At 37.2% G+C, this 14,511-nt stretch overlaps 1 protein-coding gene across 2 annotated transcripts in view; it reads left to right on the forward strand.

Annotated features, from left to right (window-relative positions):
* The window catches only part of arap2 (ArfGAP with RhoGAP domain, ankyrin repeat and PH domain 2), a 94,670-nt gene that overhangs the window by 47,000 nt on the left and 33,159 nt on the right, over positions 1–14,511 (forward strand). For both annotated transcript variants that reach the window (XM_066681168.1, XM_066681167.1), the window contains exons 12-15: positions 1,016–1,101; positions 1,185–1,367; positions 5,018–5,192; positions 7,960–8,085. In XM_066681168.1, coding sequence (XP_066537265.1) covers positions 1,016–1,101; positions 1,185–1,367; positions 5,018–5,192; positions 7,960–8,085 — 570 coding nt within the window. The remainder of the gene's footprint in view (positions 1–1,015; positions 1,102–1,184; positions 1,368–5,017; positions 5,193–7,959; positions 8,086–14,511) is intronic.

Genomic DNA, 14,511 nt, shown 5'->3' on the forward strand with positions numbered 1-14,511 from the left:
GACTGAGATACATTTGTCTGCATAACACTTGCTTACTGTTAGAACACACAGTAAATGCCAGTGAGTAATGAACAATGATTAATTGTATCATAATTAATCTGATCATTAGATGATACTTTTTTTATCAGGATCTCACTCATCCTGACCAATTAATATTTTTATATTTTTTTTAGAGAGGGGTTCTGTTAACACTTCACAGTTAATATACAAATATAAATTATGCAAGTTATTTGTTCATATTGTTTTCTTCAATACAGTTAAATTTTATGGCTGTCCACTAATAAAAAAAATGTCACATCATGGTTCAGATGCAATTTATTTAATATTATTTAAGCTTGTGTTAATGCACTTAATAAAGTCAGTCATCGTGAACAAAAGTGCTTTGCTATAAAAATAAATACCATGCAAATAACACTTTAAAATTGACTTTTGTTGTTTTTGTCTATTGAAAATGAAGGCAATCTTACACAGCACCCACTACTGTCTTGAAAGCCCTGGCATTACATGGATCATAATGATCTTAATCCTAAAGTGCATTGTACTTGAATATCAAAACCATTTCCATTATTTTCTAACATTTAATGCACTGTCAGTGTGAAGTAAAATTACTATTATTTTTTGTGGAGTGCATTATATATGTAGTGCACTGCACATGTTTGGGGAGGTGCAGGCAGGGATTGATCAGAGCAGCTCTAGTCACCCATTCATTTTCATTCATTCATTGTCTGTAACTGTTTATCCAGTTTATGGCCACGGTGGGATCACACCCTGGAGGGAGTGCCAGTACATCGCAGGGCACCATCTATTCATTTTGTTCATTTTTTTACAGTCTAGCCTATATAGAAAAGCAGTCTTTTTAGTTAGGCCATCACATGACTTATTTTACTGATTACTATTTTTTAAAGAAAAAATCTCCTACTGCAGTCTTAAAGAAAAAATAAAAGGTAGAGATGTGGGCAAAGTGACCTTTTTGTCACCAAATATACAGTGAAATGCTTGTGAATTCTGCCTTCAGGTCAGCACCGCTTTCTGGGCTGTGGTATCTCTCAAGTCAGGAGTTTGAAGCTGGACAGTAGCATCTGGACCAATGAACTTGTGGAGGTAACTACTGCTTTTCTTTTTTGCCTCTTAACCAGACAGTTAATGTACAGTGTATGTGTTTTAAAATCTTTTTCTCCCTGCAGCTTTTTTTAGCAGTTGGAAATGAGAATGCTAACCGGTTCTGGGCAGCCAACCTTCCGCCGGAGGAAGGGCTTCACATGGGGGCAACACCTGAACAGCGAGCTACTTTTCACCGCAGAAAGTACAGAGAAAGGAAGTACAGAAGAATTCTAGAGGGACTCCACAGCCAAGAGGAGCTAAACCGGGTATTTTTTTAATTTTTTATTTTTTTAATGCATGCATGCATGTGTGTGTGTGTGTGTGTAGGTGTATGTCAGTGTTTTCCATTTGTACTCTGTAGATTTTGTGGCAGCCTTTGACATCGTGTTATTTTCCCCTGCCTTGTTAAATGGCCCATTAGTGCTGCCATTTATTTTTTTGTGTGTGTGAGAGATCGAGAAATAGATAGATTGATAGATGTTGTGTTTTTGTGTGCATGAGTTGCTGTCCTAGCTTACCTGGTAGCGCAGGTGTTAAATCCATGTTACCATGGTAACTGGTTGGTACAGACTTTGTAAAATCTAGCTCCAAATATTCTCATGTAAACAAGGGTGCCAAGTAATCAGCACTTTACACTCCTTTTTTATCAAAGTACAGGCTGTCATCACACACATCATTGTTGCCAGTAAACACAGTCCTCTAACTCAGAAGAAGCCTGTCTGGAAAATAACTGGTAGTAAATTGTTAAACAGGGCTTTTTTTCCCTGTAAATTTATTTCTATTCCTATGTGGAAACAAACACAGTGACAGCATGTCAGACCAAGCTTAATTTTTGTCAAATTGCAGAATGTGATTAAAGTATTGTTTCTTAAAAGCTAAGTTGTAGTGTGATGTCATCCTCAGTTTGGCCTTGAGGTTGTAATTAATCTATTTATAGAATAGAATGGCTCATTTTAGTATCCAAGGCCAGTTAGCTGATGCTTTCTGTTGAAGATATTTCAGCAGAAGTCCTTTGAAATGACTCAGTTTTCCAAATGTATAAGAGCTGAGGCATGTTCTGTGTGTTTCTTCTGAGACCTAGTTTAATTTATTCAAGTGTCTGATACTATGGTCTAAGTATTTTGTACATTGCATAGAGTAAAACAGGTGGCTTTTAATACAAGAATGATACCTACCTGCACCAGCAAACACAGTCAGTCAGGGTAGACCTACAGTTGCATTTACAGGCCAAACTAATCTATGTTGGATGCATTTAATAATTTATTTCTACCCCGAATCATTGGAGGCAAGGCAACAATAAACCCATCAGTTTTTTGGACTATGGGAGGAAATTCTCAGACATGGGTAGAATACACAGTGAGTGACCCAAGGCAGAGTTCAAACACACAACCCCAGAAATTCTGGAGCTGTGTGGCTATAACACCCCCTGTTATGCTACTGTGCCATCCATGTTGGGTCTATAGGGATTCATAGAGATTGTATACATTGTATGTCATTGGGCATATGTGCGTTGGCTGTACTGAGTGTGTCTGGGTAACTAATCTGTCTTGAAGAATATTTTTTTCTTTATTTTCAGCACTGTCTATCTCCCTCTATCGTAAGTAGTGTCTGATCTGAGAGAGAGAGAGCGAGACAGAGACACAGAGAGAGAGAGAGAGAGACAGAGATGACGGTAAGGGGAGAGAGAAAGGGAAAAAGTGAGAGAGTTGTGGTGAGGGAGAAAAACTCAGCAAGGAAAAGCGGATTATGTGTGTGTGTGACAAGTGTGTAAGATGAGAGCAGTACAGAAGTTTCTGGGATGCTGCTGTAGACAGTTGTGTGAAAATGGGAAATGTGCCCGTGTGAGAAAAAAAAGAGAGCAAATGGAAGAAAGATAAAAGAACAAAGTACTTTAGGCACATAGAGGTGAGATATGAATATATGCTGTTTGTAGGTTGAGTCTTTGAAAATGTATGAGTTGAGGTATGAAACTTGTTGAGTTTAATATCAAGCAGTATTGTATCATGAGTCTGTAGTTTGTTTGTCTTAATAATAAAGATTTTTTCAGTCAGAGACCACACTTAATATTTGTTTATTTCTAGTTACTATTATTTTCTTAGTACAAGGTATTTCTATTATAGCAGTGTCCCTTAAGGAGGTTATACATGTAATGGGAATTAAAAAGGTCATGATTATAATCAAATAACACTTTTTAAAAGATTCAGAAGATGTTTTCTTACCATTTGGTAACTTTCCAGTCTATTTGTATGCTGGAAACCAGTCTGATGTGTTTATGAAGCCCAAATGTCTGTAAAACTGCCTAGTCTTTCTCTGTGTGAGAACAGTGAATAAAACTTACAGACAAGTTAAAATGGTCTACAAACAACAATAGTTTTTTCCCCTCAAACACACTGTTCCACCTTAAAAAATGCTTAGCTTCTGAATGTGAATAATCAGAGAGAAGTACGATTGCCCACAATTGTAAGAGGACAACTTGAAAGTATAAATCTGAAAGGATGTTATTAGTCAATAAAACTTTACCAAGAAGAAAATCCAATTATGCAACAAAAAAAGTGTAAAGCAGATTTAGAAAAAATTGTGTGCCCCAGAGCTCAGTGTCACTGAATGTGTTTGGGTTTACCTGGATTGTACTAACTGAAGGTTTGAGCTTTTGAAAAATATCTGAAATCTATACTAAAGGTAATACTGAAATTTCCAAAACATTGAAAGCTATTGTGAAGTTAAAAGATAATGATAAATTGTGATTTTTATATTTAGTTGTTGGCTCTTCCAGTGTAATCTGTGAAATGTGTTTTCTCATATTTCATCAGACCAAAATTCAAATAAATTTTCTGGTTTGACTAATTACTGTATGAAGGGAGAAATCTAATTGTACTACTATCTGTATATAATAGGTCAGGACAACATATTTTTAAGTGAAATGATATTGTTATAAGTAGTTCATTTTAAACCATGGTACATTTTAAAGAAGAAATCCCAGTACTAGCTGATTGTTTAAGTGGTGGCTTTGGAGTTTGTAAAGAAAAGAAAAAAATTGCTTTGTGCTATCTAGAAAGGGAACAGTATGAGTAAGAAGTTTGAAAACTTCGTTTTTATAAGTGTTTCTGTGTTTGTGATATTATTATTTTGAGGGTAAATTGGAACCCATTTTAAAAATCGACTGGTTGGTAACCCTTAATCTGTGTTGTTATATAAAGTGTTTGTAAGTGTGTGTGTGTTGGGGTGGGGTGGTTGTCTGGAAGTCCTTGTTCTCCTTCAGATTAGGCCTGTTTGAGGTGAATCGATAGGGTACGCAAGCTGCAGCTTTTCACATGAAAGGCAGTGTTAGGAAGCATTACAGCCGCTCTCTCTCTGTCTGCGTCTGGAGCCATCTGCACTCTTCTGTTTATTGACTGCCTCCATTCCCATCACATTTTAATTGGACTGCCTGCATTCTTCCTGTGGATGCCCTGTTTCCTTTCAAATACTATTCTAAACTATTACTTTGGTATCCGTGACAAGATATTTGGTCTCTTGCAAGTTTGCAATATGGTTTTAGCTGAATTCCTGAACATTTTACCTAGCACCACTAGAAGAGATACCTGGTCAGTACTACACTGGGAAAAACCCATTAACTTTAATCGGGTATGAGACCTTTAATATACAAATAAAAATGTGAGTAAAGACAGTGAGAGATTTTGGCATGGATATAAAGGCTGGTAAAACAGCACATAAAGAATTTATCTTCTTTTATTTAGTTCTACAAAGTATGTTTTGTAACAGGAAGAGTTTTTACAAGTTTTAAAAGATGTTTGTGTACTTTTGGTTGCAATATCTATTTTACTGTGGAGACACTAGTTATTGATTTGATTAACTGATTGAATGTTATTTAGGATGCAAAATAATCTCTCTCTCTCACTCGCTCTTTGGTGTGTAGACTCTCTGCTCAGTTGTTCTCCAGTCTGATGTGCTGGTGACCATGGCCTTGGTGTTTAGTGGGGCAGATGTGATGTGTGCTACAGGAGACCCTGTTTACTCCACTCCTTATCTGCTGGCACAGAAAGGAGGACAGAGGCTACAGATGGAGTTCCTCTATCACAACCAGCTCTCAGGTGTGTATGCTACAAGTTATAACTTGTTGTTTCTAGCCTCTAGCCACAAAGCATTTAAAGGCAACATGGACAGTTTTGGAGTACTATGGTCTCACAGTGAAACAAACTCCCTTCTGTTGTTTTTGTTCATTTCAAAGCTCTGTATCTTATAAAGTGAAACAGTATATTTAGTAAGAATCTGTTCATAGCTTATTTGTGGTGGGAGATTAATTTTTCTGTACGTTTGTAATTTATTTATTTACCACAGAAAGTCATTTGTAGCTGTTTAGTTTTGTAGCCCACTCAGGAAGCGTTTATTGTGCAATTAGCATAATGTGATGGTAATAGCAAAAAATAAGTCAATATTGCCCAATGATGAAAAAGTAATAGAGCAACATCATCTCTCTTAATGCTTTTCAGTGTTCAAAGGTCTCTCTAATATCCAAATGCCTCCAGATGCCGTCTCATGGCCATGCCTGAGCAAGCAATGGAGGGAGAGAGCCTGGACCTGGACACTTATTTTCTTTGCCATTATTGAGCCAGGGCTGCTTTCAAACACCAGACCATTTTCCAATGTGCAAACAGACTGGAGAACTAACAAATGGCAAGGAAACATTCTCTGAATTTTCTAGTGTATTGAATTTAAATCATGAACGCCATTTTAGGTTTCTGTAGTTGCCTAATATGGTATACATTACATTTGAATTTATGGCATTTTGGCAGACACTCTTATCCAAAGCGACTTACAAGGTTATTGGTATTACAGGTAGGCCAATGCAGTGTTTAGGAGTCTTACTCAATGACACTTATTGGTATAGTACAGACTGTTTGCCCAGACCCAGGTCTCTCACATGCGAGCCAATGTTGTTACCAATGTACCAGACCAACCACATCATGTTTCCTGTGTTCACTTAAGGCCTTAAACTCAAGGCCTACATTTGTACAATTAGCTTTATTTTTTGCTACTAGGGCATAATGTGATTAATGTTCTATGGGATGACTGTGACAAGTTTGTGAACAAGTCTGGGTTTCGGCGGGACACAGAATGGAATAATTTATTCACAGCATCTGCATTGATTGGTCATTTCTTTTACTGTTAATTGTTCTAATTGCTGTTTAGGGTCACCTGGTTGTCATGGTGACTGGCTTTTGTCACAAGATGACAGAGGCACCCCCAGCCCCTATTCTCCACACACATCCTCTTCTCGAGAGATCATTTCTTCTGAAAGTATCTCTAATTAGCGCGTGTGTGTGTGTGTGTGTCTCTGTGTATGTGTGCCTGTGTGTGTGTACGCGCCCGTGAACTTGATTGGATTGAGCTGTTCCTGTGCTGCTCATTTGAGGCCTCTTCAGGAAATGTGCCAGCTCACCCAATTAGTCCAACCTCACCAAACTCAGCCCCAAATGTTTTCCACTACTCTGTCAACATTGTGATAACCTCTCTAACAGTGGAACAGCACAGGGGTGACACAAGGACCACCATTGTGTCCATATGGAACTGAGGCCTCATTAATTGCTGCGTGTGTGTATCTCCATGTAGACCTTGCCTGCAATACTAAAATGTATTGTAAGTAACAGTTGGGGCCTCTAAATGTCCTACAGTATTTAGCCACTGCACATTTGTAACAGAGGCTTCTTTGAGTGAGCTGCAGTGCTAACAGCACATTAATCTTCATGTTCTATATGGTTGTTTCTTCTGTTTATTGGATAACGTAAGAGGTTATTTGATATAACAACAATTACATAAAGATATTTTTTTTCATTCTGGATCTGGCTCATGCCAGAGTTGACTTGAAAATAACAGCTTCAGTTTTACTAAGGCACGTATGATGTCCTGATGAGGATTTATTTATTTATATATTTGAAGGTGCATCATTATCCCTCATTCCACTGTTGCTAAAAACATTTTTATAAACACGTCAAATTGTGTTCAATATCTTCTTGTATTGATTTTCACCTTTAAAAAGCTGCATATTCATGAGCATATTTGAATATGCTTATTTAAATTAGAGTTCCAGTCTTGGTACCTCATTATTTTTTATAATCCCCCTCTTTTTAATGAAGAGAGGGAGAATTTGGAGGCTGGAGGGGTGAGATGGAAGGATGGAGTGATCCTTCAATTAAAAAGGGTTTTCAATTAAAGATATTTGAACTTGCGCCATGAAAAGGGGCTGGAGGTGCTTGATAAAATCTCTCAGGTATTGCTGGCCCTCCCGAAGAAAATTGAACCCGCGCATAGCAGCTAATTGAATCCAAAACCGATAAGGTTCAACACTGAAAAGATGTTAAAAGCGAGGAATGTGAGAGGAGGGTGGAGAGGAAGGGGTAAATGAATAGGATATGAGAAATGGGGAGGTTTCCAATTTTCACCTTTTTAAGTTTTTTATGTGTTAAAAAGTTTTGCAAGGCTCCTTTTTGGCGAGTAACCTTGCAAAAGGGCAAAAAAATATTTACATTTTTAATGTAATGTAAATGTACATTACATTTGTAGTGTAAAAGAAGGTGGGGGAAAAAAAATCTGAAATCTGAACACCCGTAAGATGTTAGCTGGTTTTCTGGAAACTTCTGGGCCATACCTGTCTCCCTCAAACTGACTTTGTAATTGTTTTTTTTGCCGGTGTTCTCTATACAGGGACGGGGAGAATAATGAACATGCTCAGAAATGGCTCGTTTATAAATGGGATTGTCCTGTATACTGCACAAACAGGGCTTCAACACCCAACACTTTAATGGATTGTTTCCTAATCAGTGCATTCTTTCTTTGTCTCCCTCTTTCTCTCTTTGTCAGAATTTGCAAAGCTGGAGATGGTGGGTGAGAGTAGTTATCCAATAGATGCTTCCACTTTCATGGATGGATTTCTCTACTGTGCAGTAAATATGATCAAAAATACACTGGACAGAAAAGGAAGAGATGGTGAGTCTGTGTTTATTCATCCAAACTTCTCAATAATTTTTAAGTGATGGGCAGTTAAGTAGCCTGTCTACTAGCATTTGTATTAGGCACAAAAAATATATGGTGAGTTCATCTGAGTCACTCTGTGTGGCCATTTGCTTGGCCCATGTTTCTCTTGAAATCGAGGGTATCCGTAGAGAGTTTGACTGCTGCAGTAACAACCTCTGCTCTTCCAAGAAGGCTGTAAACTAGGTTATGTGACCATTGCTGTGTGGACTTCATTTCTTTCAGACTTAAACTGAATTGAGGTCAGGTAAATATTGGGTGATTAATTCTGGATCACAAAATCCAACTCATCACATAGATATGTTGATTCATCACTCCAGAGAACACCATTCCACTACTTTACAGCCCAGTGCTTAAGGGGCTGTATGCCAACCTACCTCAGAGGTATTCAGGCATTTTCCCTCAGAGGCCCCCCTTGTGTGTATTAATAACAGTGTACCAAATTACTATAAAGTGAAAAAATAGTATGAAACGGCAGTACAGCCTTTCCTCTTTCTGCACATATGAGCAAAACTCAAGCTACTGCTTTGGGACCCGTCCCTGGGTTCATAAGCAGCATAAATTCCATGATGCCAAAATCCTGTTGTGACATTTTTTGGTAATATTTATTATTTTAAAATTAAACAAACCAATGTTAATTGTGTAAATAAGAAAATGCAAGAATGTTTATGACCTCATATGTTCATGTGCAACTGTCTAAAAGCATATCACTCATTAGAAGAGTTTCTAAAATAATTTGCACTAGAGGTGGGCAATTAAACAGTATGCTGTCATGATTAATGCCATTACAAATAATGCCATGCTTTTTGTGTGCCATAAAAATATAGATATTACTGTACAATATTTGGACCAGTATTGCATAGGCTGTTATTAATGTAACCTTTAAATTACAATATACCTAGTAGATGATTATAAATGTATTTTCTGTATTGATTTTCACCATGTTCCTTCTAAATCTAGTCTATATATTAATAATAATAGTAATGGTAATAACAATTGATATCATCATTTTCATGGTGTTTTTTGAAGGTCATGATGTTACATTTATTTGTCAGACATTCCAGGAATCTCTTCCCTTTCACTGTGAAGGCTCTGCACATATTTTATTTCTCTGTTTATCTAGACAGGAATGAATGATCTGATCACTAATGATCATCTTTGTCTTTTGATTCTGTGGTTGAAAACAGTTTGTAAGAATGCTTTTGTAATATCAGCACCTGGTGAAGGAGATAAAGGCATACACCCTCTCCATCCCACTAGTTCCCTATAATGTTGTTACACTTTAAAGAGCTTTTAAAACTTTTAATTTGTATTTTTCTTCTCATAATACTGAACTTAATGTGCTCCTTTCCAACATCTGGAGTGGGCCTCTAGGCCTGCTGATAATTAGAAAGGGGGGAGCATATTTTGGGAGTTCTCCCCTGGGAGGGGGCGAAGGAAGGACCTCATACACAGCTACCTGCACCCATGCTGGGATAGTAGAAGCAGCTGGATTCCCCAGTTCTCTGGAGGGGGTCTCTTCCTCTGCATCCTTCCTTTCACTTTCCCTGGGGAATTGCAGTATCCTGTTCTTCTTCTGTGTTTGTGTGTCCACATATTCTTAGGGCAAAAATGTTTTCAGTTTTGTAGGAAAGCAACAGAAAATCTAGGATAAGCTATAATGTTGGGGGACAAGAATGTAATTAATAATGAGGTTAAGTAGTTGCATATTATAATATATAATACATTTCTCTTTGCTGGCTAAATAAAAATCACTTATCATTAAGCCATAATTTAATAGAAGGTGACAAGTTATGTCATGAGGCTTTTTAATCGTTTCTTTTGGCTGATTCATAATGAAGTTTTCACATCTTAAGGATATATTTGGTGCTAAAGTGATTTAAAAAAAAAAAATATATATATATATAATTTTTTTTTTTATTAGACAGTAATGATAAGTAATATGAATGGACAATTCTAGCCAACTTACTTTTGCAGACAGACTGTTAATAGGAAAGCAGACTAGGCCTCAGTTTATCCTAAAAGCAAATGTTCTTAATAAAAGTGTACGTTCCACATCAAATTTTAAAGAGGGTCTTGGGCCCTATTACTTTGAAGCCTTCTGTTGTTAGCCTTAAGTGTTGTCAAGTGAGCAGTGTGAATGCAAGCATGTAAAACTTGCTTTTGTTTCTTTGAGGCTCAACAACTACTTTTGAACCAATACTTGCATCATATACTGCAGCCAGTGCCAAAGAGTTGTTGTATACATCTCGGAGCAGTGTCATGTACAATGTTCTGTAAAAGAGCTGGTGATAAGCCAGCTCTTAAAATTAATGGTCATGGTGAGGGAAGTGTAGCACTGAATTCTTTCTTTGCACCTCTCTTCCATGTTATTATCCTCCTCTTATTCATTTTGGCCTCTAAGTGGGCAAGATTAAAACCTCTGTGGTGGCTATGTAAAAGCAACAGCCAATAAATAGTGTTTTTTTTTTTTCATCTATTATAAAAAAGCATGCTGGAGTTTGGCACTGGTAATGGCAGCTTAAGTGTAGTGCTTCCTCTGAAAATTTCAGCAGCGCTGCTTAAAGAGTGCATTTCACATTTTGATTTCTTAAACTGAGGAAAAATGCTCTGCATCATGCTGCAGATTTTATATATATATATATATATATATATAAGCTTTTTTTTTCTCTCTAATGGTTTGAATGTCTGTGGATAAAACTTGTTCTTAATAATTCATAAGCAGTTCCTGAGTATTTTAGGCTTCCAGTTGCTACCCCAAACTCATCTCTTTGACTTCTTTATTTTGTTTTTGGCCAGACGTGGTTTGTTGTGAAAAGGAGGAAAACTGAATTGTTCTTATCCATTGCATCTATGGGGTAAATAAAAGGTGTGTGGTTTCTTGCCAGTTAAATGTTAACCTCTCTGCTGTTCTAGCTGAACCTTCAGGAAAATGGATGTGGACTGTTATTTTCTGTTAGCTTCTTTTAGCAGGCAGCATTTGATATTAACATTTGAGTTTTTTGGTTTATAACATTTGAGTTTTTTGTAAGAATATATATATAATTTTTTTTTTTTTAAACCCTTTATCTAACTTTCAGGGAAAGGCACACACAGATGAGTCGACACACTGTCTGAGCTGAGTGACAGGTGTGGAACTGAAACCTCTAATTTCTGATTAGTTTATCTTTTCCTGCTGAGCGCTTCTCCCCCTATGCCTTTGTTCCCTGTAGATCTGTTCTGTTCTGTTCTGTGGTACATTACAAGGTCAAAGTTCTAGTAACTCCACTGTGGGATTTTTTTTTTTTTTGGCTCTATCTCACTTCCACTCTTCCACTTATAGAGCCCTGCTTCCTGCTCCCATTCACTCTTTACTTACATCTGAAACTCTTTTACGTTCATCAGTGGGTCTGATGTTTCTGAGCCCACTGAGGTAGAGCTGCTACCTACTTGTAAGCGTTCCGTTAAGATTTTCCTTCACAGCCTTTTAAGTAAGAAATCTCATTTTGAATTTATTCAAGAGATACGAATATATTCACTGTGGTTTTGGAGAATATATAATAATAATAATAATAAATGATAAAAATAAAAAATACTAAATGGCAAAATATTTGAATTCTTTACTCTCTTGTATTTTGCAAGGCAACCAAATGAATGCTAGTTGGCTAGTCATCTCTAGTATTTCTAATGAGATGCTCTTCAATGGCAGCATTACTCCACACTCTCTCTCTCTCTCTCTCTCTCTCTCTGTCTGTGTATTTTTATGCTTTGCTGGAAGCTGGTTCTGAACCCACATGCCCCATGGGTGCTCCTCCAATGCTCTTTTGGGGAAGAGCTGAAAACAGCCACATCTGCCCCTTTATAAATCATGCAGCATTGTTCAGGCATTTGCATGTATGGGTGCGGTGCTTCCACGCATGTGCACGTGCACACACATTCACTTTTGTAACACACACGCACACAACTCAAAAACTAACAAAAGCATGACATGTTCTCATTGATGGCTACTGTTGGTTGCTTTGTGCTTCTGAGTTTTCTGAATGGATTCCAGTTCACTCATGTCGATGTCATGCTCCATGTGATTCATCTCTCAGCAACAGAAGGTCTCCATGAGCTATGACTGCATAAATATTGAAACGAATGTATTTTAAGCTCATGCTTGAATGACTAAGCACTCATATGCCCCTTCCTCTCCTCTATTTGTAGTCACAAGTGAATAAACATTTACTGCTTTCATCACAGTGAGTGCTTTGAGTCTGTTAGGGTTCATGATGTTAATTTCAGAAAAGTTTCAACTTTAGCTGCTGGTCAGGATGGCTCAAAACACAATCCCCTGCAAGGTTAACTCAGTAATATAAGTGAAACTATGTTTTTGATTCAAAGTGCTGTTTGAAGCTGCTGCAATAACAGTTTATTTTGTATGGCTTATTTGAAGACACTTTTGAGAATGTATTTTGCTATATACTGAGGAACATGGCCCGTTGGTTGATGTATTGTCACATTTTTAGAACAAAACTGAATTTCTTTTTAGTGTTCTAGATTTTTTTTCTGTAAACTTTCCACACATGGGATAGCAGGTTATGTCAGCTAACAAGGACCCAAGTTTAGTAGTGATGGGGGAGTGGGAAAGGGTTGAGGACAATCCTTTTAGACTCTCAGTCACAGATGGTGTTGGCACTGTGTTGGCTCAAACTTGTGATCTCGCAATGATTGAGCCAACATTTCTACCTCTTAAATGTCAGCTTGTTTCAGTTATTGTTTCACATGCACTTCACTTTGTGAGTTTACATCCTGAGAATTCCAATCTTCTGACAACAGCATAAAACCTTAACCTATAATGAATTAGGACGTACAAGTAATCCCTTAAATAATTGGTGTAATTTACATTTCCAAATAAATTTATCTGTGAACCTGTCATTTTACGTGGCCTACCACTTCGTGGCTGAGTTGCTGTCTTTCCCAATCTCTTCCACTTAGTTATTATTCCACTGACGTTTGACTGTGGAATATCTATTAGTGAGGACATTTCACAATTGGATTGTTGCACAGGTGGCATCCTATCACGGTACCATGCTGGAATTCACTGAGCTCCTTAGAGCAACCCATTCTTTCACAAATGTTTGTAGGTTTTGTACACCTGTGGCCATGAAAGTGACTGAAACACATGCATTCAGTGATTTGGATGGATGAGTGAATACTTCGGCAATATACAAAATCCTACAGAAATTAAGATTGTGTTGGAAAAGCAAACATTGTTTTGTTTTGACATGATTTTTGGTGTCATTTTGAGTAGGAGAGATGCAGACCGATAGGAACTAAGAAGTGATGATGAAATAAATACCAGCAGATGATTGAACTACAACACAGAGAGATACAGACAGACAACCACATGAAGCGCTTGTTGATAGTAAATACCATCTGTCCCTTTTGTGGTGTCTGCAAATGTGTATATGTGAAATGAATGAGTGTCTGTGTGTTGCAGTTTGTTCAAAGATTGTGTGTGCATGTATGTGTTTGTGTTCCTGCCTTAAATTGTGACAGGTATGGCGCTTTCCAAATGCCATCAGTTGGAGCCTCTCTTTTGTCACATTCATTCCCTGCACCTGTTAATTTGTGACACCAGCTCTGTGGTTGATGAATTCTTTTGTTCTTTTTCTTTGTAGAAGTTGTAACTATTACATGTAGTGACATTCACATTTCTCTCTCTCTCTCTCTCTCTCTCTCTCTCCCTTCTTTCTGTCACACACACTTTCACATACTCATTTATTCTTTTGCCATCTTTGTCACTGTCTCTCTTTAAAACTTTACTCTCTTTTTGGATAAATACTATTGCTATATGTAGGTATAAAGCATAGTCTGCAGAGCAGTGGGTTTTTAATTGTTAATGGTGTAGTCTTTAGTCTAGCTTAGCATGTGCTTTTCCTGTATGTTTTTTGAACTGCTGCTAACACAACCTTTGAACAACTCAATGTAATTGGAGAACACTAAATAGCCAGACAATTTTATTTGGTAGCATTCCACTAAAGTCATTTGTGACATATACAGTACTGTGCAAATGTTTTAGGCACCTGAGAAAATGAGATTTAAAAAGCTATTTGTCTGAACAGTTGATGTTTATTTGCCCCTTCCTACATATTTAAATAAAAACAAATATCATTACTATACTGAGCACCTTTCCAAACCTTTACACATCTCTCATTCATGGCAGTCCAGCATTATTAGATGTTATCATCCATGCCTAGTTTGTCCTGGGTTAAAAATCCTTCATTATGTTAAATGAAGTGTTATTTATCATCATAATCATCATCATATTCTTTTCTGCTTCTCCATTTCAGGGTCACACTGTGTTATTTATTAATTTAACAAATCCCTACGATCAAGGAGAATATCTGGAAACAAATT

This window comes from Hoplias malabaricus, chromosome 9 (assembly GCF_029633855.1).
Source record: "Hoplias malabaricus isolate fHopMal1 chromosome 9, fHopMal1.hap1, whole genome shotgun sequence".
Classification (NCBI taxonomy): domain Eukaryota; kingdom Metazoa; phylum Chordata; class Actinopteri; order Characiformes; family Erythrinidae; genus Hoplias; species Hoplias malabaricus.